This window comes from Zootoca vivipara, chromosome 17, assembly GCF_963506605.1.
Source record: "Zootoca vivipara chromosome 17, rZooViv1.1, whole genome shotgun sequence".
Classification (NCBI taxonomy): domain Eukaryota; kingdom Metazoa; phylum Chordata; class Lepidosauria; order Squamata; family Lacertidae; genus Zootoca; species Zootoca vivipara.
In genome coordinates this window covers 37,259,983-37,287,934 of record NC_083292.1, presented here as the reverse complement: position 1 = coordinate 37,287,934, position 27,952 = coordinate 37,259,983, and the positions used below count along the sequence as shown (strand labels likewise).

Below are 27,952 nucleotides of genomic sequence, written 5' to 3'. Positions count from 1 at the left end.
ATTAATTAATATTGGGAGGAAAAGTGTGTGTGTGTGTGTGTGTGTGTGTGTGTGTATACAAGGTGTCAGTTACTAAAATAAAACCAGCCGCCTCCGGGATGTGGCCTTCTGCCCGCCCCCAAATTCTGCTTTCGGGATCCAAAATACTACAACCTATTTTTAAAGCATCTGCTGCAGACCTTTGCCTTTTGGGGGACAGATCAGGTTGCAGAGGCTCAGCTGTCTTTAGGCTGCTGGTCACAAGCAATTGATGTCTTTTCCCCCTCGATTATCATGAGAAGGCAGGAGCTGGGGGCCTTTGGGGGTGTTTATGGAGGAAAGCTGGCAGTTTCCCCGCAGGGGGAGTTTGACCAAGCAGCATTCTAGTTCACATTGAGGTAAGCATTTTGGTTTATTCTTTCTACATTTCATTTCATACATATACACACACATGGAAGGAGATACATACCACTTCGTTTTGAGATATCTACTGTTTTAAATATGTATCCTCAGAGGGGAGGCTGCCTCCTCCTTTCTTGTGACGGCAGGCTGCAGTGGGTGAAAGAGGGGCACTCTGCATATGCTCAAAGGCATCTTCGTGCATTGCTTCACATCTGTTTCTTTAAAGAAGGGGCTTGGCCAAAAGATGAGACAGAGGTAGTGCGAAGTGGCCAAGGCTTATGGAGTGGTGTTTCATTAAAAAAAAACCAACCCAAAACTCCTGCTCCCTGAATTGATTCTTCTAGTTCCTTTTCCAAGCAGAAACTAGATGGAGGGGAGAAGAAAACGGAATGAGAGAGTGAGAGCGAGCGAGCAACTTAATAGGGTTAATGACTCTCAAGGCAGGTGCTGATTCTTCCAGGCCTTGGTGCTGATTCATTGATGGCTTTCGATGATATCAACTCACCTCCGTTCTCCGCGAGGCAAAGCATTTGTGTCAGTTGCTGCGGCTCAGAGGGAAGATGCATTAAACCCAGTTTGGGCTTGCTGTTATGCTCTCGAACATACCCACTCTTCTTGAGAAATGCCCAAAGGGGCACCGCGTCATCTACCTTCAGGGTGGTGGTGAAATGCTGCAGTTTTATCGTCGAGAAGGGCTACTGCTCCGTCGGCAGAGCACCTGCTTTGCAAGCAGAAGGTCCCAGGTTCGAATCCCCACGGGCATCTCCAGGTGGGGTTGGAAGAGAACAGTGCCTGAAACCCTGTGCCAGGGTGTGTGGCAGGAGGGGATGGCAAGTGCGGCAGGAAGATTCAAGGGCAATTAAAAGAACCAAACATTTTAACATTTCAGTGTAGGGTAGCTTAGTATAGTGTGTGTGTGTGTGTGTGTGTGTGTGTGTGTGTGTGTGTGTGTGTAGAGTGGTACCTCCAGTTATGAACGGGTTCCGACTCTCTCTCTCTCTCTCTCCCTCTCCCTCTCCCTCTCCCTCTCCCTCTCTCCCTCTCCCTCTCTCCCTCTCTCCTTCTCCCTCTCCCTCTCTCTGTGTGTATGGATATACAACCAGAAATAACAGTATCCAAGCCTCTCTTCAAAAGCAATGACTGTTCCTTTATACTTCTCCATGACATATTGTTGTGAACAGGGATTTTAAGCTCTGACAAAAATGCAAGAAGCTGAAGGGCTTATATTTGTGTTGATGAGGAGATGAGAGTTTGTTTGTCTCAAATTAGACCTAGAATAAATGCAATTGTCCGGCAAAAGCAAGCTCACACCCTTTGACTGAGCTTGTATGCATAAAGCACTTCTGCAAGAGGCTCATTTAAAACTATATTTTGGGAACGACTTCTGTTCTTATGTAGCTGTCCCATGACTGTATTATAAAGTAGTTGTGTTCTATGTTATAAATCAAGCACTGCTATCCACTTAACACAAGGCTACCTACTTAGGAAACTGGATGCAGAATGTGATTTATGACTTAGGAGAGCGTAATGAAGACATCTGAATGTAAATTAAAGCAGCAGCGTGCAAAACAATGAATGCATAATTCACTGGATATGCAGAAAGGGGTCAAGAAATATATTATATCCGCATGTGGGACAGGACAAAGGGGGAATATTTGGGCTATATGTGGGATGCTGAAGCAGGTTTTTTTTTATTTAAAAATAATAATAGTTGTGCAAAAAGGAAAACAAAATTCACCTGCCTTCTTGAAAGGATCTTCCATCTCTGTTTTCAACCATCTGAAAAAGGAATACCCATATTTTCGGGACAGACACCGTCCAACCAGTTGAAGGAAGTGTTCCCCCCGCCAAGCATTTGAGGGGAGGGCTTATTACCAGTCAGACTTGGTGCAATCTTCAAAAACAGCAAGTTCTCTAAAAATTGCCACCAACACAAATTTCACCAAATGTGCAAATCAAAGTTCTTGCCGGAAACTTGTATTGTTTTTATTTTGAAAGGAAAAGGGCCCGGGGGGGGGGGGACTCCCAATCAAAATCATACTATCAGCATACTATCATCCACCCAGTGTGTGGCCTGTAGATCTGAGGAACTCCCTGCCCATTGACTTCAGGCAGGTGCTTTATTTGCTGTATTCTTTCTAGCTCATGTTAAAAACATTATCATTTTGGGAAAGTCTATTTGAACAAGCAGAATGTTGACATGTGTTAGTTAACTTGGTTTTTTTTAGCGTATTCTTGATTTTAATTACATTTTGAATATTTTAAACGGTTGTTTTTAACTTTATTCTTTTTTATAAACTGTTGTGAAGCGTCCTTTTCTTAAAAATAAAAATCAAGCGGTATATAAATGAATTGAAAATCAATCCATCATGCAGATGTATATATTCTTTTCTGTCTTTATCTACGTTTCTGAGCACAATTCAAAGTGTTGGTGCTGATCTTTAAAGCCCTAAACGGCCTCAGCCCAGTATACCTGAAGGAGCGTCTCCACCCCCATCATTCTGCCCGAACACTGAGGTCCAGCTCCGAGGGCCTTCTGGCGGTTCCCTCCCTGCGAGATTACGGGGAACCAGGCAGAGGGCCTTCTCGGTAGTGGCGCCCGCCCTGTGGAATGCCCTCCCATCAGATGTCAAGGAAATAAACAACTTTCTGACTTTTAGAAGACATATGAAGGCAGCCCTGTTTAGGGAAGCTTTTAATTTTTTATTGTATTTTTAATATTCTATTGGGAGCCACCCAGAGTGGCTGGGGAGACCCAGCCAGATGGGTGGGGTATAAATAATACATCATCATCATCATCATCATCACTATTATTATTTGGCTTTTCTTCCAAGACAGCCACTGAAAGAAAGAAGGAAGCAAAGAGAACGGAGGGAGAGGAACAATCCTGGTAAGCAACGTTCATAAACTCTGGATGGATTGGAATGGGGAGACTCGCCTGCTTCATGAGGCCGGGACGCTCGACAAATGCTGGTTTCATCATTAAAGCGCTCTTCCTTCTCCTGCTCTGTAGACATGGTAAGGACTTGACAGGCCATTGGCTGGTTCCAGCAGACTCCTTTGCTATACCTGTTTAAACCAGCCCTTTATTCAGAACCACAAGGGACATGGGTGGCGCTGTGATCTAAACCACAGAGCCTAGGGCTTGCCGATTGGAAGGTTGGCGGTTCGAATCCCCGTGATGGGGTGAGCTCCTGTTGCTCGGTTCCAGCTCCTGCCAACCTAGCATGTCAAAGTGCAAGTAGATAAATAGGTACCGCTCTGGTGGGAAGGTAAACAGCGTTTCCGTGTGCTACTCTGGTTTGCCAAAAGCGGCTTAGTCATGCTGGCCACATGACCTGGAAGCTGTAAGCAGGCTCCCTCGGCCAATAACGTGAGATAATAATCCCAGATGGGCCATCTGGCTGGGTTTCCCCAGCCACTGTGGGCGGCTTCTAACCGAATATTAAAAACAGTACAGCATATGAATGCTGCAGCCCCAGAGTTGTCTGTGACTGGACCTAATGGTCAGGGGTCCCTTTACCTTTACCTTATTCAGAACCACAAGGACTGGGATATTACTATTATTTTTGGGCAAGGACTGCAGCTTGGTGATTGTACGAGTGTGTTGGTGAATTCTCCACAGTTATCTTTGCAAGGAAGGAGGGTGGAACAACGTGTCCCCACCCCCCATTCAGCTGCCCCATGTGATCCAGTGGATCCCTGCCAGCATGGCACTGCAACAAACACTGAACTGTTTTATATGTCGGAAGAATTTAGTCTTATAAATTATAATTTATTACCTTTTAAAATACCCCCCCCCAAAAAAAAGCAGAGTCCTTTTTGTTGGGGATAATTCAGAGGGAACTTCCCAGGTGTCAAAAAAGACTATTTATGTATGCCACTACTGCGACCCATGTTTTGTCATCCCATAAATGGAAAACGAGCGAGGTCCCAACCAAAGAAGAGTGGCAACTTAAACTGATGGAATATGTGCAGCTTGCGGATTTAACCTACAGAATAAGAGAACAAGAAGAAGACTGGAAAATGCTTACTGAATAGATGGATGAAAATTGTGTTCATTTAAAAACTCTGGTAGCATTAAGATAAATTCATCAGTGAAAATAAGTTTTGTTGGAAGTAATAATGGATTACTGAATGGTTTAGTTCAGGGGTCAGCAAACTTTTTCAGGAGGGGGCTGGTCCACTGTCCCTCAGACCTTGTGGGGGGGCCAGACTATATTTTTTTGGGGGGGGGGAATTAATGAATTCCTATGCCCCACAAATAACCCACAAATAATAAAAGCACACATTCTACTCATGTAAAAACACGCTGATTCCCGGACCATCCACGGGCTGGATTTAGAAGGTGACTGGGCTGGATCCGGCCCCCGGGCTTTAGTTTGCCTACCCATGGTTTAGTTCATGTAAAATATGCAGGGATGTATGGTATGCAAAATGAACCACGGAAAGAGAAGAAGGGAAGTCATTGATTTAAGGTTGTTTAAACAAAAATTTTGAAATGTAAATTTCAAACTGACTCTGATCTTCATGGCTGGTTTTTTTTTCTTTCTGTTCCTATCATTAACATCATTGCTATTTTGGTTCTGCCCTGCAGCATATTCCCACTGCAAGATCTTGCGCTGCAACTCCGAGTACGTGGCCTCCACGCTCAACTTGCGTGGCCCCAACAAGCACGCCAGCTACTGCAACACCCTGCGCTCCTACTCCCGCTGCACACGCAGGACGGCCCGCACCTGCCGCGGGGACCTCGCCTACCACTCTGCCGTCCACGGCATCGAGGACCTCATGATCCAGAACAAGTGCTCCAAGGAGGGGCCCGCTTTGCCGCGGCGGCCCCCCGCGCCATCCCCTGGCCACCAGGGTTTGGAACCCCCAGAGATCTGTGATTACGAGAAGAGCTTTTCCCGGAAACACAACAGACCCCCCACATACCAGCACTGCGCCACGTTCGGGGACCCCCACGTACGGACCTTCAGCGACGAGTTCCACACGTGCAGAGTGGAAGGTTCCTGGCCGCTCCTGGACAACAACTATTTGTTTGTTCAAGCGACAAGCTACCCTGTCTTGAAAGGATCAAACGCAACTGCTACTAGCAAGGTAAGAAACTGTGACCTCTACAGGTGTCCCATTAAAGTTTCCCATGGCTTGTGTCATTGGTGGTGTGCTGGTCCCAGCATAGCTGCCAAGTTTTCCCTTTTCTCGCGAGGAAGCCTATTCAGCATAAGGGAAAATCCCTTTAAAAAAGGGATAACTTGGCAGCTATGGGTCCCAGTGGTTACCCAAGAGGGGAAGTTCAAGTCCAGTCCATGGTTTATAGGTTCAGGGTAGAGACAGTCCGAAGAAGCCAAGGCTGGGAGCAGGGCAGGGCATCAAGTGAGATCAGGAACAGGTATGAAGTCCAGGAACTAAGGCAGGTCAGGATCACAGGCAGGGGAGCATGGCAGGATCTAGCAACCAACAATGTTGCTCCTGCAACCTGGGGCAGGGTTTGCCTGCCTTTTATCTTGAACGGGGTAACTGGGAACCCTGATCCCCTGGCGACTTACTCCCTCGCCTTGCCTGGAGGCGGGCACTCCTCCTGCGAGTACTCAGGTCCCTCCTTCTATCAGCCCTGAGTCGCTGCATCTCGGGAGACGCCGGTGGGTTACTGGACCCAGAGCCGCCTCAGCCCCAGCCGGCAGTGGGCCAGCTGCTGGTGACGACCCGGCTGATGGCAACGAGGTATCTCCTGCATCTGGCACCAAGGCTCGGCTCAGCTGATGCTTGTTGCAGGGGAGGCTGAGCAGACTGGGGCTTCTCAGGATCAGGCCCCAACCTCAGTTCAGCTGACGCCCCAGGCGAGTCTGAGCCCGAGTCCCAGGCCATCACAGGTGGTGTGACCAGGAAGAGAGCCTCATAATTACTATGGGCATTTCTAAGAACTAAGATCTACCGGCGGTCCGCTTTGCACTGGGAAGACGCCAGGTCCACCTGCCCATATCTTCAGTCAAAGGGTCTCAGACAGCAAGTCACTATTCTGACATTTGGATTTGGAGAACGGCTGCCAGTGAGTGTAGCTGCCACTGGGCTGGGTGGATCAAAGATGTGATAAGGCATTTTACACTCGTTCCAACACTGTATATATCAGAACCGGAAAGCCTCAGACCAGGGGGTGGGGTTCATATGGGTCTCACCCCTCCCACTGGACTGGATAGCCAGGGCCTTCCAAGTCTTTTCTCTCCTCTTCTAGGGGAAGGAGACCCTCCAGATCTGGCAGAGCTAAGGATGGCCCTGAAAAAAACAAGCACAGCCGTGGTCAGTGTGCCCCATAAAAAAAAAATTACGCCACAGGGGACACATTGGGAAGTTACACAACACCACACTTACATCTCCGCTCGAACCAGGGATGGATCTACACTGACCTGTTTTAACGTTATGAGAACGATATTAGATATAATTCAGGCACGTCCAGCTCCCAAGAGACTGCGATCTACTCCCAACTGGCAGTGATCTACCCAATGTCAGTGGAGGGAGGAGTGTGCATGGGGTGGGTGCAGGGGGAGGATTGCCCAGAGTTGTAGAGTTTTTTGGGGAATGATCCCCCGATCTGTCACGAGCAGCCGGGGATCTATTGGTAGATCATGAGACATGCCTGAGATACCGTATATCATTCTAAAACATCACAGGGCATGCTTGTTAATTAAAGCGGGTTTTACCTTTGTTGTTTTTCTTTGAAAAGCTGTCTCCCTGCTGCTGATTGTCGCATTTTAATAGAGCATTATGAACGTTTAAAGTAGGATGTCATGTGTACATATAGGTTATCAAAACCCTTCCTTAACGTTAAAAACCATGAGTGTAGATCTGCACCAGGACAACCCACACTCTGTAAGACTAAGAGAATGCAGAGGGAACTAGAGGTGGGTGGCTGTCCTCTGGTTTACAGAAATTAATGGCAAGTACCAATTTTTGTTTTTGCCAATGAATCTTCTACGAATAGGATGCAGCAGAGCAGGATTCCCTAAGGACAGGACTGGTTTTCCCTGCAGCAGAACAAATACAAACAACCCTCCACAGTGCCTTTCTACCAAATGCGGCGTTAGCCGAGGAAAAACCCGCCTGCTTTATAATTCTTTGCAAAAGTATGAGCAGAGGGCCAAGTGGCTGCCCTGCAGATGTCAACAACTGGGAAATTGCCCAGGGCTGATGCTACCACTTCCCTTAAGGAGCGACGAGTCCCCTAGGAGGACTCTTCAAGTTCGTACATGGAGAACTAGAGAGGAGGGGGAGAGAGGTACCTGAGCGGACGTATATTCTGAAGCACAGGGGGCTCTTGGATGGCCATCTGTTAGAGATTCCTTAGCTGGGATTCCTGCATTGCAGGGGGCTGGACCAGATGACCCTTGAGATCCCGTCCAACTCTACGATTCTCTGATTCTGTCTCTCTCTCTGTGTGTGTGTGTAAAAAAAAAGGTAAAGGATCATGAATGACTCTGGGGTTGCGGCGCTCATCTTGTTTTACTGGCTGAGGGAGCCGACGTTTCTGTGCAGACATTTTTTCTGGGTCATGTGGCTAGCATGACTAAGCCGCTTCTGGTGAACAAGAGCAGTGCACAGAAACACCGTTTACCTTCCCGTCGCAGTGGTACCTATTTATCTACTTGCACTTTGATGTGGTTTCGAACTGCTAGGTGAGCAGGAGCTGGGACTCGAACCGCCAACCTTCTGATCGGCAAGCCCTAGGCTCAGTGGTTTAGACCACAGTGCCACCCGCGTCCTGTGTGTGTGTATGTGTGTGGATATGTATATGTATATGTATATGTATATGTATATGTATACATATTGGGAGATTCATTCCCTGTGTGCAGTCAGTCATGGGTTTGTTGTCTGTCATATGACTGTATGTGTTTTCATTCCACAGAGTGGGAAGTGACGTAGACAGGGTGTTTGTCTTATTGTGTTCCTAAGTGGGACTGTTGTTCCTTTGTTCTCTCTCTTTGCTGGATGATACTAGAGAGAGAGGGAGCCATGTTCCGTGCTCCGTGTCTGTTTACGTGTAAATAAACTGCTGTGGTCTGTTACACAACTGTGCAAGTATCTGTAGATGCTAAGAGTGTGTTGATGTACTCCCACATCAATCACTGGAAGTCTGGGGGCTGAGGAAGGCTCGGAAGCTCCCGAACAATCGCCCAGGAAACAGGGAACACGCCAGTTGGGCATGTGTCTCTGCCAGGGGTCTCCTTGTGAGTAGGCCCTATTCCTGACAAATTTATCTACTTGCACTTTGATGTGCTTTCGAACTGCTAGGTTGGCAGGAGCTGGGACTCGAACCGCCGACCTTCTGATCGGCAAGCCCTAGGCTTAGTGGTTTAGACCACAGCGCCACCCGCATCCCGTGTGTGTGTGTGTATCTGCATATGTATATGTATATGTACATACAGATACACATACCCACTACCCACAAACATACAAAAGTCCTGCTGAAAAGGATTTCAGTGTGCATTTCTCTTCCCTGTACACATTTTTGGAAAATAATAAATGGGTCAGCTCAATAATATATGGGTCAGCTCAATAATAAATGGGTCAGGGAGATTAAGTGGCTTGGGCACACATGGAGAGCATGAAATAGTGCTGCGGTCTAAACTACAGAGCCTAGGGCTTGCTGATTGGAAGGTCGGCGGTTCGAATCCCTGTGACAGGGTGAGCTCCCGTTGCTCTGTTCCAGCTCCTGCCAACCTAGCAGTCTGAAAGCACGAAGTGCAAGTAGATAAATAGCTACTGCTGCAGCGGGAAGGTAAATGGTGTTTCCATGTGCTCTGGTTTCCGTCACGGTGTTCCTTTGCGCCAGTAGCGGTTTAGTCCTGCTGGCCACATGACCTGGAAAGCTGTCTGTGGACAAATGCCGGCTCCCTCGGGCTGAAAGCAAGATGAGCGCCGCAACCCCAGAGTCGCCTTTGACTGGACTTAACCGCCCAGGGGTGCTTGACCTTACCTTTTACCTCTCTCTTTCCAGCTCACCATCATATTCAAGAACATGAAGGAGTGCATAGACCAGAAAGTCTACCAGGCAGAGATTGACAACCTGCCGGCAGCTTTCGAGGACGGATCCACGAACGGGGGCGAGAAACCCGGAGGGAAAAGCTTGAGCATCCACGAGCGCATGCCCGGGCAGCACGTGGAGATCCTCGCCACGTACATCGGCACCACCATTGCTGTGCGCCAGGCAGGGAGGCAGCTCTCTTTCTCCATCCGGGCGGCCGAGGACGTGGTGCGCTCCTTCACGGAGGAGCAGGACCTCCAGCTGTGTGTGGGAGGCTGCCCGCCCAGCCAGCGCATTTCCCAGACCGAGTGCTGCTGCAGCAACGGGGCCATCCCTGCGCAGAAGGCCCAGCTCCTGTGCAAGGAGAAGCTGCCGGTGGAGGACGTCTACTTCCAGTCATGCGTCTTTGACGTGGTGACATCGGGAGACATCAACTTTACGCTGGCTGCACACGCTGCCTTGGAGGACGCCAAAGTCTTCCACCCGGATGCCAAGAAGCATCACCTCTTTCAAAGCGATGCAGCTTGCTTGTCCCAGGGCTCGGCCTTCCTCCTCCTCATCACGTTGGCCCTTTCAGCATTGCAACATGGCACAGGACAAACTGTGAAGCTGTAAGAATCTGGGATGGATGGAGATTATGTTCAGAAGCAGGGTACCCTGTCCTTCCAAGCTTTATTAGGGAGGGTGGAAATGGACAAATCTGTTGATTTTGACCTCTCCCCTCCTCGTTTCTCAAATCTTAAGTTCAGCATGTCAAACTTCCACATCATTTTTTATTTATTTAACAAATCCTCATGAAAATTCGCCAGCACTTTGGTGAGAATTTCTCCTAATATGCACATTTTTTTGGCAAGCAATTAATAGAAATGCATTCTTGTACACCATTTTACCAAAGTATGCACACTTTTTACCCCAGCAGATGCATATTTGTACACTTCTTCTTTGTTAGACAGCTGCGTCGCAAAATTGGGAGAAGTATGGATTGCAAATGATATCTGTGCTTCAGTTGGTGCATAATTGTAGAAAATGGCGCTGCAAGTGGCGAATATAGGGCAGAACAGAGAATTATGCCTGCTTACACTCTTAGTGTGTGTGCCCCATGTTCTGCCTGACACCCTGTTAAGCTCACCTGCTCGTCTCAAGTCCAGAGAAGGACATGGCGCCATCGCTAGCATTGAAGTAAGAGTCAACAGCCAATCCAACAGCCTTCTCTACATGAACCAGAAGGGTGGCACCATCTTGGGTTTTTGTGTGTGTAGGGACTAGACAACCCTTTGCAGGGCCGGCTCTAAGGCAAGGCTGGGTGGCGCAGGGCGCCAGGGCGCCGGGCCGCCAAGGGGGTGCTGCACCTGACAGACAGCCGCGGTGGTAAACGGGGCGGGGGGGGGGGCTCCGGGGCGATCTTTGCACCACGGCACCCGGGCACCCGATATGCTTAAGATGGCCCTGACCCTTTGGATGCCTTCCAACTCTACAATGCTATGATTCTCCTCCACCTAAGGCAGCAAAATGGCTTGGGCAGTCCTGAATCAACAAATCTTAATGTAGCATGCCCAGGAGAACATCCCTCTCTGGAATGAGCCCTGACACCACGGCCTGCTTACTCCAGGGCAATCCTACTGATATGAGGGAGACTACTCTAATACTGGGATGCGGGTGGCACTGTGGTCTAAACCACAGAGCCTAGGGCTTGCCGATCAGAAGGTCGGCGGTTCAAATCCCTGTGACGGGGTGAGCTCCCATTGCTCGGTCCCTGCTCCTGCCAACCTAGCAGTTCGAAAGCACATCAAAGTGCAAGTAGATAAATAGGTACCGCTACAGCGGGGAAGGAAAATGGTGTTTCCATGCGCTGCTCTGGTTCACCAGAAGCGGCTTTGTCGTGCTGGCCACATGACCTGGAAGCTGTACGCCGGCTCCCTCGGCCAATCGTGTGAGATGAGCGCCGCAACCCCAGAGTCATCCACGACTGGACCTAATGATCAGGGGTCCCTTTACCTTTACCTTACTGTAATACTGGTGATGTGTTCATTGCAACTTTAGGCCCAGATAACTTGTGCTAATCGAACTTGTGGTAAACCTATTAGATCTGGTCGGGGAGGGACTTTGGGAAATTATTAAGGAATGTAAATAAGAAAGGGGGGAAATGATTAATATATTAAAGTTGAAGACTTTAAGAGAGGGTGCATTTGTCTGCGGAGACTGTGAATGTGATCTGTTGATGGTGTCTTTGGTATCACTTATTGATGGTGCATGGAAGGGTAATTCCACGCCAAATCACCTGGTGCCATGTGTTCTCACGACTCATATTTTCTTCAATTTTTTAATGTGTAGATACCTATGAGATAACTTCAAATTAATTTTTAAAGATTTTTTGGTCCATCATTGACCACATCATATGTACTGGAAACAAAATAGCTTTGACCATATCATTGCAGAAGTGTTTTGCACAATAAAATGAACAAGGGCTCTTAATTTTTAAACTATATTATTAGATGACGTTGGCACATAAGAGGGTAGAATTTTAACTATTTTCACAATGTATGAGTTATTTCAGGCTCAAAGACCTTAAACCTGTACAATTTTTTTTGTAATTTTTTTCTTTATAAAATCAATTTATTTTATAATCACAAAAAACACCCTCCTTATTTTTAAAATGTAACAAGTACATGGTTATCCCATTCTACAAAAGAAGAAGAAGAAGAAGAAGAAGAAGAAGAAGAAGAAGAGGAAGAAGAGGAAGAAACATGTGCTGGTTGTGTGGTTTGTGTGCTATGGCTTATCGAACTACTGGGAATAAAATGACAAAAATTCACTTTGAATGGTTGGTGACCCTTTTCTGTGGCACTTAATACCATGTTTATACCTTATTTTGAAAGAGACCGCAATTAGCTTAATTTTGATACCAAAGTAAGCCCAATCAGTTGAAAAAAAAGCGAAACAGGAGGTTTTTTCCTAAACTGAAACAGAAATTGCATTAGCCTAAATTGCGCGAAAATTGAAATTTTCAAAAAATTCTCCTGCACCCAATTTTGAACCAAAAAAATCTTAAAAATAAAATAAAATAATTACAGGTTATCTCATAGGTATCTACACATAATACTTTTTTTTAAAAAAGAAAATCTGAGTCGTGAGAGCATGGTTGAATATTAAAATCAGGTGATTTCGCATGGAATGACCTGGAAACTAAAGTTTCAAAGGGGAAGAAGAATGAGTGTGTGTGTGTGTGTGTGTGTGGTGACGTAGCCTGAGAGGCATTTCTAGATTTTGATTCCACAATGATTGGGTATGAGGCATCTTCCCATATCCTTCTCTCTCCAACCCTGCCTCCAGCACTGACAGCGTTCGCTCCTGAACTGCCTCCGTACGGCCTCTGTTAATCCTCAAGTGTTTGGCATTAAAAATACATCTATTTTTGAAGCCTTCATTTCCTGTCATCTGTTGCTCCTTTAAGCGCCCGGCTTGCAACAGGTGAAGCTAAAAATAACTCGCCTTAAAGAGGGCGGTGTGTGTGTGTCTCTCCTCTTCCGTTGGAAAAATGAAATGCGTACAAACAGGGTGTCCAGCCGGAAGCCAGAGAGGAGAGGATCCCTGTATCTCCAATTCAGACACTCCTCCTAGTTTCCAGTACACCAGTTCATGGGTATTTTCATTTCTGCTCCAATCACCAAATGTAATCTCTATCTACGGTTGTGTCTCTATCTCTGTCTCTGTCTCTGTCTCTGTCTCTGTCTCTGTCTCTGTCTCTGTCTCTATCTCTATCTATCTATGGTTGACAAACAGGGCCGGTGAAAACGGGCAAGTCCAGGTCCCTCTCCCATTAAATAACATGCCCAGATTAACCAAGGTGTTAATCTGTGCATGCCTCAAAAGAAGAAGAAAATGAGCAGGAGCTGTCCATGGAGGGCAAGGATGCAAAACAGCAGACCACCTCTTGCATCTTTAATACCTTCACAGAATGGCTGGGGCAAGCAAGTCAGATAGGCAGCATACAAAGAATAAAATTATTATTATTATTAGAATCATTTTTGGTCCTATTAAGGACTTTCCCCTCTTCATGAAAGCTCTCTCTCTCTCTCTGCTAACAACTGATCATTTTGCTTATATTCCGACAAATTTTTAGGTCGACTTGCTTGTACAACACTTAGAAACTACAATAATAAGCAGTAGATATATTGCTAACCCATCCATCCGTGCTATTACTGGCACAACACCTACGTGTTGTTGTTTAGTCATTTAGCCGTGTCCGACTCTTTGTGACCCCATGGACCAGAGCACTCCAGGCACTCCTGTCTTCCACCTACATATTTCAAAGCAGCCTCCAGCTCTCCTTGCATGAGCTCTTGTGAGGACAAAGACCTTATGTACACATTAGCTCAGTGGCTCCCTAACCTTTTTTTGCCCCCACACCCTTGGTTCCATAAACTCATCCCCAGTGCCCCCTACCCTATGTTGTGAACCACCCTGAGATCTATGGGTATAGAGGTGGTATACAAATTTAACAAATAAAATGATAATAATATGCCATGTTGTTGTTGTTTAGTTGTTTAGTCATGTCCAACTCTTCGTGACCCCATGGACCATAGCACGCCAGGCACTCCTGACTTGCACTGCCTCCCGCAGTTTGGTCAAACTCATGTTCATAGCTTCAAGAACACTGTCCAACCATCTCGTCCTCTGTCGTCCCCTTCTCCTTGTGCCCTCCATCTTTCCCAACATCAGGGTCTTTTCCAGGGAGTCTTCTCTTCTCATGAGGGGGCCAAAGTATTGGAGCCTCAGCTTCACGATCTGTCCTTCCAGTGAGCACTCAGGGCTGATTTCCTTAAGAATGGATAGGTTTGATCTTCTTGCAGTCCATGGGACTCTCAAGAGTCTCCTCCAGCACCATATGCTATAAGAAGCATTATTTAGAATAGTAGCTTGCACAGCCCACTAGAAGCAAAGTAATAAGATTCAAAACCATTAACAATTAATTGCATGTTTATTCAAAATCCAATTAAAACTACGTAGTTTAATCAGTTTAACAAAAATGATGAACATGATCCACTGATACGGGGTTTCCAAAGTCTGATAGAAATTTACACCTCCAGTGCCCCCCCTGCCCCCTTCTTAGCTCTCAGCACCACCAGGTAATCTCATTTCCCCCCAGGGGGCTCTACCATCCTCTTTGGGGACCACTGGGTTAGAAAGAATGGTAGCAGAATTTGCAGATGGTAAGCCCTGGAAGGAATACAGTCATACCTCGGTTTAAGTACGCTTCGGTTTGAGTACTTTCAGTTTAAGTACTCTGCGGACCCGTCTGGAACGGATTAATCCACTTTCCATTACTTTCAATGGGAAAGTTTGCTTCAGGTTAAGTACACTTCAGGTTAAATACAGACTTCCGGAACCAATTCTGTACTTAAACCGAGGTATCACTGTACTCCAAGGAAAAATAGAAAGAAAGAAAGAAAGAAAGAAAGAAAGAAAGAAAGAAAGATTCCTTCTGCAGTTGATCCACTGCCCTCCTGCCTTGTGTGTGCCAACAAGCCAGGTCACTGCTGGTCACCTGCTTAGATTTCCTCATCCTCGACTAAGGTCCGTTTGGCTAAAGTAGAGGACAGTCCACAGAATGCCAGAGCCTTTCCTTCCATTTCCACAGCCGCCGTTGAAACCTGCAGTTTAGAAACTCCGAACAAGCTGAGCTGCTGAAAGGGTGAGCTATTAATTAATTCATTATCATTAATTGGATTTCTTACCTACGCTTCACCGCAGCATAGAAAAATACCACACATTTGGTAAGTTAAAAATAGTTTACTTACAAACTCTTCAAAGGCCAGCTTCATGTGGATTTCTGCCTTAGAGACTTTTTTTGTAGGTGGTGAAGAGAGATTCTCACGAAATAAACTGTTGATCTCTCCCACTCAGAAGAATGAAGGGGCTTGTGGCCATTCTGCTTTGCGTGATTGTCTTCCCAAAAGGTTTGGAGTGTGGTAAGTCTATGTATGTTCACAGGGGAAGAGGGGAGAACTAGCTACGGAATGTTTTGTGAAGCTTTTCTTGCCTCCATTTTCCTCCCTAAAACCACACCGACATCTCCTTTCCTTCTCTGCTTCTGAACCAACAGAAAGGCCACACTACCTTACATTTCGAGACTACTCTCTCACAGACAGCTGTCCTCCAAAAGGACAAAAACATATTTCCTTCTCCGCCCCAGTTCCCCTTTTCTTTCTTTCTTTCTTTCTTTCTTTCTTTCTTTCTTTCTTTCTTTCTTTCTTTCTTTCTTTCTTTCTTTCTTTCTTTCTTTCTTTCTTTCTTTCTCTTTCTCTCTCTCACACATATGCAAGACATAGAATGCCCCCATCAGTGCCAAAGTTTATTGACCAAAGTTCTCGGAACCACCACCCCCGCCAGTTTTGGAGCAATTTCTTAAATATTTCAGCAACCCCCCCCAAAAAACCCCCACTTGCACATTGTTTCCCCAGACATTTCAAAAGGCTGCCAAAATCTCCACCCTCGCCACAAGATAGTATCACCAAAGCAGCTATCTGTAAACAAACAATAAACGTCCATAAAATGGCAAAAGTAGTTTATCTTCCAAATAGGTTTTATCTTAAACAATTGCTTGTAATTCACTTGCCATATAACAGTGGTTCAGTGCTCATTTCTTCTCTTTTGGAAGAAAACTTATTACTTGTGTCGATTCCAGTAGTCATTGTATCACCACCCTCCGGTTCATTGTTTTTATTTTATTTTATTTATTCATATAAAACACATACATTTACATTTACACAAAACACATACACAGCACACTACCTTATATTCATAGCATAAAACATACCTACATTACTCTATATAATACCTACCTATACTATACATATCAACATACCTACCCCACATGGACACCCACCAAGTGACTTGACTTCCAGCCGTTCTTGTTATGCTACTTTATTTTTCCAACTAGCTTAAACGCATTTCATTATTTCTTTAATCTCTTCTTCTATCTTGACTGTACTCTCCTTTCACTAATCATTTTCTGGATTCACTCAATATCTGTCAGAAATTCTACTTTTTCCACATAAATTTTGATGTATTCCTTAAAGATAGCCCACTCCTTATTCACTTTTTGTACCATATCTCTTCTTATCCTCCCTGTTAGTTCGGCAAAATGGAAGTATTCCATCATTTTAGATAGCCAGTCTGTTTTAGTTGGAATGCTGCTGCTTTTCCAATTTTTGGAAACCAATAACCTTGCTGCCGTAGTCACATACATAAACATTGGTCTGACCATTCTTTTTATTTCCTCTGACATGATACCTAGGAGAAAAGATTCTGGGTTTTCCCCCCAAATCTAAATCAAAACATCTTTTTCAATTCATTATAGATATTTTCCCCAAATCCCACTATCTCTTTGCACTCCCATCACATGTGTAGAAAGGTTCCTGCTCCGTTGTTGCATCTCCAACAGACATCACTACAGTTTTTATACATTTTTTGCCAGTCTGACCAGGGTCAGGTACCACCTGTATTGCATTTTCATTACCTTCTCTCTTAAATTATAGCATGCGGTAAATTTGATATCTCTTTCCCACAGCCGTTCCCATTGGCTCATCATAATATTTCCCCCTAAATCCTGGGCCCACTTTTACCATCATTGTCTTCACTTGCTCCTCCTTTACCTCCCATTCTAGGAGCAAATTGTATAATTTGGAAATACGTTTACTTTTAGATTGGATTAAGTACTCAACCAGTCTTGAAATTTCTTTCTCAAATCCTTTTCCAATTCATCCATTGCCAATTTCTGATTGATTTGAATATATTGCAGCCAATCGTTCAAATATTTTTTAACTTCCTTATATTCTTTCATTTTAAGCTTGTTATTTCCCTCTTCCAAGAATACCTTATATGTTGCCCCATTCATATTCTTTCTCTTTATGGTCATGATTTCTAAGGGTGAGGTCCACCAAGGTGTTTTGGGTTGTAGGATCCCTTTATATTTCATCCATATTTTATACAGTGATTTCCTTATAATATGGTCCATAAAACCCTTGTGGACTCTCATCTTTTCATCTACAGTCATACCTCGGTTTAAGTACACCTCGGTTTGTGTACTTTCAGTTTAAGTACTCTGCGGACCCATCTGGAACAGATTAATCCACTTTCCATTACTTTCAATGGGAAAGTTCGCTTCAGGTTAAGTACGCTTCAGGTTAAGTACGGACTTCCGGAACCAATTGTGTTTGTAAACCAAGGTACCACTGTATTAGGTATGCATGCCATCCAAATCGAGTGCCTACTCCCTCCAAATCTAACACACCAATATCCTTTAACTGCTTCCTGACTAGCTAGCGTGTTCCAGCTTTGGTTTTCCTTTTCATTCTCCCTCTGTCCTCCTCTACCCATTTCTCTTCACTTCTCCAGTTCACTTTCTTGAGTCTGTTTTAATGCTAGTCAGTATTAAATTAACATACAGTTTATAGAAATTTGACCGCTGCCATGCCGTTCTGGGTTTGGAGCTTCTCACTGGATAGAATGATGTCTTCTGGTGGCCTGAGTTCCCCCTCTCCTCCACCATCGGTGAGGGATGCAAAGATGCACTGCAGGTTTTTTCTTAGCTCACAGTCACCCTCTGAGCTTTTTCTAGGGGTCACATAGCCCTTGCGTTGCCCCAACAACTATCCAGTGACCGCTCCAGCTCGCAAGAGCTCAAAAGCGCACCCGTCTCCACCAGCGATAAAATTGGAAGTCACCGGTTCATTGCTATATTGAAACTTCCGCCCAGCAATGTCTGGGATTTTCCAGTCGTATGGCTCTATATAGGGGGATTCTTAAAAGCCTCAAATCAATTTACAATCAAGGTAAGAAATAAAATAAATAGAAAGGAGTTTTTACAATGTCACATAATGTCATTGGTTCTACCAAACTGCCTAGGGGGAAAAAAAGTTTTTGCCTGGGACTGAAATGATGACAAAATTGGCGCCAGTCAAACTTGCCTGGGGAAACATTCCCTTAGCATGGCTACTACAGGGAAGGCCCTGTTCTCTCGCCACCAACCCCTGGACCTCCCTAAGGAGCCCCTTCTTCACAGACACGGACGGTTGCATCACCTCCTTGAAACGAGACATCCTCAAGCTGATGGTCAAATGGGAAGATGCCAGCTGCCTCCAGAACCAGCAGGGCCTGGTCCCAAACCTCCTCCAGACCCTCCCTCGGAGCTGCAAGGAAATCAAAACGGCTCTGGAAGGAGCCCCAGGTAGGTAAGCCAGGAAGGAGATGTGCCACATCAAGGGCTCTTTGTATGCATCGCAAGGGGGTTGGACCAAATGCCCCTTTTAGGTCTCTTCCGACTCTACAATTCTATCATTCTGTGCTCACCACAGTGTCAGGGAATGGTCTGAAGATGAGGACTGGGGAAAGCATTCTATGGCAGACCAGCTTCTCTTTGATGGAGAGCTGTAGGGGGAAGAGTCTATTGGGAAACGCCGAGGCCATGCCTCTCCCCCAACGCAGGGCAGCCTGAGATGATTCATCACTCCTGTGTCCCGTCACACTGATGTGACCCATATCCAAGGACATGAGCACACGACACTAGCAGAGTCCAAACAGAAGCTGAGCCTTGAGGTGTGACATCTAAGCCTAATTTATTATGTACAAAATCAAACATAACAGAACAAAGAAAACGTAGCTCCTCCCTCTCTTTCTTCCTCGGAGAGACAGGGAAAAGCAAAAGCTATACAGAACAGAACAGCGTTTCCCATGACATCCAACACTGTGGAATGTAAACATGACAACAACACATGACAACAACACATGACAACAACAATCACACATCTGCAGCACGGAGGAATGAAATTCCCAACAGAGTCAACCCCACCCCCTTGTCCACAGCGTGTTCAGAAGCAGAGAGAGAGACAGGAGCTGAGCAGCTTAGGGAGGGAGGAGCTACCCAGTTACGACATAATGACAAGGGAGCCAGAAGTGAGGGGGCAGCTAGCCGAGACACCGCTTGAGAGTGTGGGGGACCACCCCCCTCACCGCGGACTTGGGAGGTCTGAACGTATCGGGGAGCAAAAGAGGCAGGGGGAGGGATGAACTTCCTGTTGGCGCCTTAATTGTTGTGGAGTTTAGAGGGAGGATTTAGAGTAGCCAAGTACCCCCTTATGGAGAGCTGTATATTTGTGCTTGTGACATGATGCTGTAATAAAAGGACCATAAATATATCAAATGCTCATTAATTCTTATCTGTGGAGTTACCGAAGGGAGGGGAGGACTCTCCATGCCTGAGACACGGCAAGGATTACAAAACGTGATCAGTCAATGCCTCCAATGGAGTGAGAGTCCTAATGATAGCCTGTTTGGCTCATCGGCAGATGGGTTGTATTTCCTGAGCACGGAGGATGGTGAGATCTACCAAACCTTCTGCGACATGTCCACCAACGGAGGCGGCTGGACACTGGTGGCCAGCATCCACGAGAACAACATTTATGGGAAGTGCACCCTGGGAGACCGCTGGTCTAGTCAACAAGGGAACAGTGGCAATTACCTAAGTGGAGAAGGCAACTGGGCCAATAACAACACCTTTGGGACGGCAGTGGGCTCAACGAGTGATGACTATAAGGTGAGGCTCTGTTACCTTTCTTGAACTTCTTGAGGACACGGGTGGCGCTGTAGTCTAAACCACTGAGCCTCTTGGGCTTGCTGATCTGAAGTTCAGCAGTTCAAATCCCCGCTAGGGGGTGAGCTCTCATTCCTCTGTCCCAGCTCCTGCCAACCTAGCAGTTCGAAAGCATGCCAGTGCAAGTAGATAAATAGGTACCGCTGTGGCGGGAAGGTAAACAGCATTTCTGTGTGCTCTGGTTTCTGCCAGGGTGTTCCATTGTACCAGAAGTGGTTTAGTCATGCTGGCCACATGACACTGGCTCCCTGGGCCTGAAAATGAAATAAGTGCTGCAACCCCATAGTTGTCTTTGACTGGACTGAACTGTCCAGGGGTCCTTTACCTGAGGACAAGATAAGAGATGAAGCTCTTTCTACACACATACAGGCAGGCAGACACCAGCCATAGTCTGGTATAGATCTCAGGGTGGTTCACGGCATAAAAATACAAGATAGAAACACCAATTGCATAATAAAAACAAGAATTAACAGTACCTCCCCTCCTCCCGGCAAACACATTTAAAAGGATATAGGATTTTAATCAGCCCAAGGCCTGGTTGAAGAGAAATGTTTTGCCTGGCAGCTGGCACCTAAAGGTGTATAATGAAGGTGCCAGGCAAACCTCCCTGGGGAGAGCATTCCACAAATGGGGAGCCAATGCAGAAAAGCCCCCATTCTCGTCTTGCCACCCTCCGGACCTCTCATGGAGAAGGCACACAAAGGAGGGCCTCAAATAATGATCGCAGGTTGGTTCACATGGGGAGAGACGGTCCTTGAGGTATTGTGATCCTGAGCCATTTAAGACTGTATTGGTCAACACCAGCACTTTTTAGGTCAAAACCAGCACTTTTTAGGTCAAAACCAACTTCTTTTTTTAACGCAGTCATGCTGCTTCCTTTCCAATCAGTACATGCCTGCAACTTCCTGCCTACCGGTAACTTTTCATTCCACTTTGGTTGCATTATGGCGTCACCCCTCTAGATGGCAGCAATGTGTTAACCTTGTGGAAGCATCACAGAGCAACTATTAAAGCGGAATCGGTGTGCACTCTGGTTGCAGAATAAGGCCCTGACTAAATATATAGGTGTTTTCCCCTACCCTCCTCTGATACTTTGCAGAATCCAGGCTACTATGACCTCCAAGCACAGGATATGGCCATCTGGCATGTCCCAAACAACACCCCCATGAGGGAATGGCGTGACTCTGCCTTCCTGAGGTATCACACTGAGACCGGATTCTTGTCCGTAGAAGGAGGGAACCTTCTCAGGCTTTATCAGGTAATTGATGCGGCTGAATGGACAGTAAATACTTAGTGCCTCAGTTAGGCTGGACATCTCACAAGCAGGTGGCGGTTTGTGTTTGAGAGCAGGAGATTTCCAAATACCTGAAGACCTGAGATGTAGATCTCAGAGGTCTAGTTTCCCATCCGGCCACAACTTCACTTTGCCCTCTGTTATGACTTTATTAGGGAAAACATGGAAAAGGGTAGATTCCATTCTAGGGATCATTAGGGAAAGAACGGCAACTAAAACTGCCAATATCATGATGCTGTTATACTAAAAAAAATGTAGTATAAACAGCGACAACTGGGAAACACTGTCCTGCAAGCGCTTCAATTGGAGAACAGCCGTTACCAAAGGTGTAGCATGCTTTGAAGACACTTGAATTCAGGACAAAAGGGAGAAACATGCTAAGAGGAAGGCACGCTTGGCAAACCCTCACTATGATCATCTCCTGCCCGGGAACCAATGTCCCCACTGTGGAAGAATGTGTGGATCCAGAATTGGCCTCCACAGTCACTCACAGACTCACCGTTAAAACCATGTTTATGGAAGATGATCTTACTTGGCTACGAGTGATCGCCAAAGAAAGAAGAGGAAGAGTTGTTATACAAATCTATGGTGCAACCACATTTAGAACACCGTGCACGGTTTTCATAGAATCATAGAGTTGGAAGAGACCACAAGGGCCATCCAGTCCAGCCAAGTTTTGGTTGTCTCCAGGGCCGGCTCGCCCATTGACTCCAGTGGCGCGGGGCGCCAGGGCGCTCAGGGGGGCGCTCAGGGGGGCGCTGAGGGGCGGCCCTAGCAAGTAGGGGAGCTGCGCGGCGGCCTCCCTTTTCCCTCCGCCAGTCGCGCCGCTCAGGATCTCCGCTCAGGGAGGTAAGCGAGCGGAGCAGGGGCACTAGGACCCTGTTCCGCTCTGCAGCGCCAGGGTCATCCCTCACCCCGGCGCTGCGTTTCATTGGCGTTCCTGTTGGCGGGAAGGCTCGGATGCTTTCCCACAGTCTAGGACTCTCCCCGCTGCCCGCTGGCTCCATGGCGCCCATCTGGCCTCTGCTGCTGGCGGGACGGCTCCGGACTGAAGGAGCGGGGCTCTCCCTGCTGGCTCCGCGGGGCCGGGACACCGGGCCTCTCTGCAGGCCGCGCTCTCCCTTCCCGGCCCTGTGGCTCTCGGCTCAGCCGAGGCGTCGCCCCGAGGCCTTCCGGAGGAGACGGCACGCTCCTCCAGGGAAGGTAACAGCTTTCCTTTTTTAAAAAAAATGGAGGGGAAGAGCTGGAGGTGCAGAGTTTTGTTTTTCTAAAGAGTGGGAGGCGCCCGAGGGATCCCTGCACCAGGGCGCCCGATGTGCTAAAGACGGCCCTGGTTGTCTCACCTCAAAAATGATATTGTACAATTGGAAAAGGTTCAGGAAAGGGCCAGCAAAATGATTAAGGGTGTGGAGCAACTCCCCTGTGAGGAAAGGTTGTGACGTTTCGGACTTTTTAGTCTAGAGGAAAAGCTAGTAAGAAACATATGAAAAATGTGTTTCTCATTTCTTTCCCATTTCTTCTTCTTTCCAGCAATACCCAGTCACGTTTGGCCTTGGGAGCTGCCCAGCTAATAATGGCCCCATTGTCCCTGTCGTCTACGATACTGGAAATGCGCAGCAAACAGCCTTCTATTATTCTCCAAATTCCAGAGGCAAGTCAATTCCGGTCTGAAGATACAGCCACATGGATTTTCCTCAAAGGATCCTGAGAACTTTAGTTTGTTAAGGGAATTGTAGCTCGTGGAGGGGCAAGTTAGAATCCCCAGGATTCTTTGAGGAGAAGCTGTGTGCTTTAAAGCTACGTTGAATGTGCATCGTCTGTTTTAAATATGTGTTGTGGACGTGGTGGTGGTGGGGGAAGCTGTCAATTGCTATCAGCCACCAAGACTATGTTCTCTCTCCCCGCCTCTTCGTCTTTCCAGGTGAATTTGTCGCTGGCTACATCCAATTCCGGGTCTTCAACCATGAGAAAGCTGCTGTGGCACTCTGCGCTGGGATCAAAGCCATTGGCTGTAACACAGAGACGGTGAGTTGTAAGGTGGCGGAAAGAGGGTGGGGACTCAGCTACATTAGCAAAGGAAAAGGAAACCGAATGTGTTTTAAACCTGGAACAGCAGACGGCAGAAGAGAGAAGGAATGGTTTAAAATGAGATTTCCCCAGCGGCGGAGCTAGCTGCTCGGGCACTTGGGGTGGCGATGTGCTCAGGGTTTGTCCCCCCACTCCTCTGAGGGATGACACCCAGGGTGAGCCGCCCCCACCTACCTATGCCCCTGGATTCCCCCTTGGATTGGGTTAAACCACAGAGCCCAGAGCTTGCCGATCAGAAGGTCGGCGGTTCGAATCCCTGCGACGGGGTGAGCTCCCGTTGCTCGGTCCCTGCTCCTGCCAACCTAGCAGCTCGAAAGCACGTCAAAGTGCAAGTAGATAAATAGGTACCGCTCCGGCGGGAAGGTAAACGGCGTTTCCATGCGCTGCTCTGGTTTGCCAGAAGCGGCTTTGTCATGCTGGCCACATGACCTGGAAGCTGTACGCCGACTCCCTCGGCCAATAACCCGAGATGAGCGCCGCAACCCCAGGGTTTTACCGTACTTTTCCGTGTATAAGACTAGGTTCTTTAAATTAAAAATTACGTTCAAAATTGTGGGTCATCTTATACACGGACACAATCTCCCCCCCATTTTTTCAATTTAGTCCCAAAAATAAGGGGGGGGCGTCTTATACATGGGGGCGTGTGATACATGGAAAAATTCGGTATTTATAGTGGTTTCCTCATCGTGGCATAGCAGTTAGAGTGTTGGACAAGGACAGGCATCCCCAAACTTCGGCCCTCCAGATGTTTTGGACTACAATTCCCATCTTCCCCGACCACTGGTCCTGTTAGCTAGGGATCATGGGAGTTGTAGGCCAAAACATCTGGAGGGCTGTAGTTTGGGGATGCCTGGACTAGGACCTACCGGTAGGAGACTCGGGTTCAAATCCTTGCTTAGCCATGGAGCTCACTGGGTGTGGCCTTGCAGGGCGACGGGGGGGGGGGGTGTAGTTACTGCCTCTCAGACTAACCTACCTCACAGGGTTGTTGCATTGCGGGGATTAAACGAAGAGAGGGGGAAGGAAACCACGTATTTCACCTTGCAGGAAAAAAAGGTGCAATAAATAAAGAATAGTAAAAGAGGCAGGGTAAGTTTGGGAGCTGCGTTGTTCCTGTTTTGAGCTAGACTCTCCAAAATTTCCTTTCCCCAGTTCTGTGTCGGTGGAGGAGGGTACTTTCCAGAAGGAGGCCCCCGGCAGTGCGGCGACTACACCGCCTTCGATTGGGACGGCTACGGCACCCACACTAGCTGGAGCGTTTCAAAACAGTTGCTGGAGTCTGCAATGCTACTTTTTTACCGCTGAATCCAAGACTGCTGCTGATTCTCTCTGAGCACCAGAGTATTAGACTGGAGAATGAGGACGTTTCCGCCAGCTAAATCTCATCTCATGTCAACAAGGCTAATACAATCATTTGGTCCCTATGAGTCTTAGTCTTTCTTGCATCATCCCACCAAATTTAAGACACCTGCGCACTAAAGCATTGCATCGCTGCCCACGAATTCTAGTTTCATCTTTTCGTGGTTCCATTCTGACCAAGCTGTCTGCTTACAATGTTGTGGGGAACAGGATGAATATCGCTGTTTGGGGGAAGGGAGGGCATTTGTCACAAGGGGGTGGAAATTCAGATCAGCTTGCATTCGAGTTGCAAAGCTGTTCCATTTGCCCTTCCCGAAATACTATACCAATCAGAACCGACCTTCCAAATTGGCACCTTCTCAAATTCTGTGATGCAGTTCTCCATCCAAACAATTTTTGTAAAGAAAAATGGTATATCAGGAGGAACTGTGCCTAAAGAAGTATATATTTGTGATGCATTCTATCAGGGTGGTTCTTTGCCAAAGTGTGTACATTAGGCACAACTGCATGCAAAATAATAATAATAATAATAATAATAATAATAATAATAATGTATTGATTATGAACTTTATTACCTACCCTTTGCCAGCAGGCCCCAGGACAGGTTATCACACTTTAAAATTCAGAATTTAAAACAGTTAAAACATATTGCATTCACATTAGCTTTGGTCATCCTCGTTTAAAACAAAAGCTGGCCTGTCTTCCACTCAAAGCTCCCCCTCTTTAGTTTGTAGAAGTAAGGGTAACTCTAGACTAAGGATCTTTTTGAAGATTTACTGTGGGCTTGAAAATCCCTTCCTAATCAGATTTTTTACTCCTCCAGGGAAGTTTGAGATTCACTTGAAAGGTCAGTCGGCATCCTGTGATCACTGCTGAATGGGCCATTTTATTTCTGGATGGACTTTCCCCTTTTTTTGAGTACTCAAAGTTTCAGTTTTGATTGAAAGATTATTTGAAGGGAGTTTACATCCTCAGTCTCCTGTTTTGCTGAGGGGTGTCCTGGCTCTCCTCCCAGAAAAAGACCCCTAAAAACAACAGTGCTAAAAGAAAAACTGCTCCTTTCCCCTTATGGGATATTCCAGAGCCCAAATAGAATAGAATAGAATAGAATCCTATATAATAAAGTGCAAGTGTCTTTGCGTCCAGTCCCTGTGTCCGTGGGATTGTGCTACTGCGCATGTGCCCCACGGACAGCCGTTGGGACTTGGAGCGCAGAGATGGAGCGCGTTGGCCGGCACGTAAGGGAGCTCAGCCTCTCGGCATTCAGAGCAGCTCTTGTGAGAGAATCCAGAGGACGCGCGAGATAGCCCCGTGCTTGCGAGCGAGCGCGCTCTGTCTCCACGCAGGCGCACTTGCGAGGCCATTTACTTCTCGCATGGACTTACTTCTAAGCGGCAGCGGCCGTTACAAGTGGTGGCGGGCGAGCAATGTCAGCTCTGCGCATGTCCCCGAGGTTGCTAGAACAACAGGTCTGTTCTAGCACCCGTTAATTTAACGGGCTTCATGACTAGTAGAATAATAATTTATTGGCCAAGTACTAATATACAGTACTTGGAATTTTGTTTTGGCTACAATTGCAATGTAAAAGTACTTTATACAAAATGTGCAGAACGCTATTTCAAGATCACCAGCGGAGTGACTTCAGAACAGGTTGAGGTTGTTGTTGGTGCCTCTGGTGCCAACTGAATGGCACTAGTTGATAATGCTTGACTTTCGAACCTGGTATAAAATGATTCAGGCCGTTTGCCCATTTTTTGACTCTCTGGAGCAAAAGAAGATGTTCTCTTATATTCAGTAATGTTCTGGAAATTCTTCCAAAGAGTAGCCGAGTCCCTGTTGAGATTTGACTCTGAATCCTAGGTTCGTTTTGCCACTTTAATCTCCTTCGTCAGTGCATTCCTAGCTTGGCTGTACAAAAATCTGTCTCCTTTCCTGTAAGCCTCCTCTTTAGCATATTGGAGTTTCTTGAGTTTTCTTGATTAATAAGGTGCAGTTCATCCATTTTATTGGCAAGTGAGAGAAGATTTGAGAGGTGAATAGATGGTAAAGCCGATCTCATTCCTACCTTCATAGCTTAATCAAAATGGCAGCACGCCTCCCTCTTTGATGCCATCTCCAGATCCTGCAAGGAGCTACAACTCCTCCATCCAAAACGTCTTCGCAATTTTCCTTTAAGGTTGGAGTGCAAGTACATGAAAAGGCTTCTCTGATGTTTAAATTATCATCCCTGGAAATGTAATCCAGGGTGGTTTGCAAGAAGCCATAAGGAGCGATAATAAACAAAACATCCTTCTCCACTCCAACAATTCCGTTAGGCAGTTGGCAGTTAGGCTCACTCCTTAGCAGGCCTTATCTCCAATTCTTGTCTACAACACTGTCATAAGAGGCAATAAAAACCATAAAGCCATAAACTTCTTAAAGCAATAAAACAATGAAACATCACCCTAAAAACATTCTTAAGCTTGTAAAAAGGATCAAGTACTTTGCAGAGCAAAAGCTGAAGGCTGCCCTTCTTGGCGCCATCTTGGATAGAGTGGGTTCCCTATCAGTAGGAGAAAATAACAGAGGCTAATCAGAGAATATTGAGAAGCAAAGTGGCTAGTAAGCCTGATCTTTATTCAAGGAACTGTTGCAACAGGGTCCCCACTCACCACATGCAGGAGGGAGGAGAACCCTGAACAATGGTGTGCAAGCCCTTATATAGACTTTTGAAATTGCCTACCCTGAAGCCCAATATCACCCTCCAAAACATCATACATATATCACAGAAGGAGGTGGTTTACAGCAGAAATCCTGTCTGCCAGGATAAAGGTAAAGGTAAAGGGACCACTGACCATTAGGTCCAGTCGTGACCGACCTTGGGGTTGCGGTGCTCATCTTGCTTTACTGGCCGAGGGAGCCGGCGTACAGCTTCCAGGTCATGTGGCCAGCATGACCAAGCCGCTTCTGGTGAACCAGAGCAGCACACGGAAACACTGTTTACCTTCCCGCTGGAGTGGTACCTATTTATCTACATGCACTTTGACGTGCTTTCATACTGCTAGGTTGGCAGTAGCAGGGACCGAGCAACAGCAGCTCACCCCGTCGTGGGGATTCAAACCGCCGACCTTCTATCGGCAAGCCCTAGGCTCTGTGGTTTAACCCACAGCGTCTGCCAGGA

At 46.7% G+C, this 27,952-nt stretch overlaps 2 protein-coding genes across 5 annotated transcripts; both read left to right on the top strand.

Annotated features, from left to right (window-relative positions):
• The first annotated feature begins 222 nt into the window (after nucleotides 1-222).
• Nucleotides 223-10,758, top strand: LOC118075863 (hemojuvelin). 2 transcript variants are annotated; one of them, XM_035098222.2, is made up of 4 exons: nucleotides 223-377; nucleotides 3,216-3,399; nucleotides 4,979-5,481; nucleotides 9,374-10,758. In XM_035098222.2, the coding sequence occupies exons 2-4, from the start codon at nucleotides 3,306-3,308 to the stop codon at nucleotides 10,013-10,015; spliced, it is 1,239 nt and encodes a 412-aa protein (XP_034954113.2). In that variant the 5' UTR covers nucleotides 223-377; nucleotides 3,216-3,305; the 3' UTR covers nucleotides 10,016-10,758. The 2 variants fall into 2 exon arrangements, with proteins under 2 accessions (XP_034954113.2, XP_034954114.2); XM_035098223.2 differs by having other exon boundaries at nucleotides 238-377; nucleotides 3,220-3,399.
• A 4,182-nt stretch (nucleotides 10,759-14,940) lies between these two features.
• Nucleotides 14,941-24,883, top strand: LOC118075865 (intelectin-like protein). 3 transcript variants are annotated; one of them, XM_035098224.2, is made up of 8 exons: nucleotides 14,941-15,092; nucleotides 15,305-15,369; nucleotides 18,465-18,629; nucleotides 19,747-19,994; nucleotides 21,151-21,309; nucleotides 22,876-22,996; nucleotides 23,267-23,370; nucleotides 24,586-24,883. In XM_035098224.2, the coding sequence occupies exons 2-8, from the start codon at nucleotides 15,309-15,311 to the stop codon at nucleotides 24,736-24,738; spliced, it is 1,011 nt and encodes a 336-aa protein (XP_034954115.1). In that variant the 5' UTR covers nucleotides 14,941-15,092; nucleotides 15,305-15,308; the 3' UTR covers nucleotides 24,739-24,883. The 3 variants fall into 3 exon arrangements, with proteins under 3 accessions (XP_034954115.1, XP_034954116.1, XP_034954118.1); XM_035098225.2 differs by having other exon boundaries at nucleotides 14,971-15,092; nucleotides 15,255-15,369; XM_035098227.2 differs by having other exon boundaries at nucleotides 15,046-15,174; nucleotides 15,255-15,369.
• Nucleotides 24,884-27,952: the final 3,069 nt, after the last annotated feature.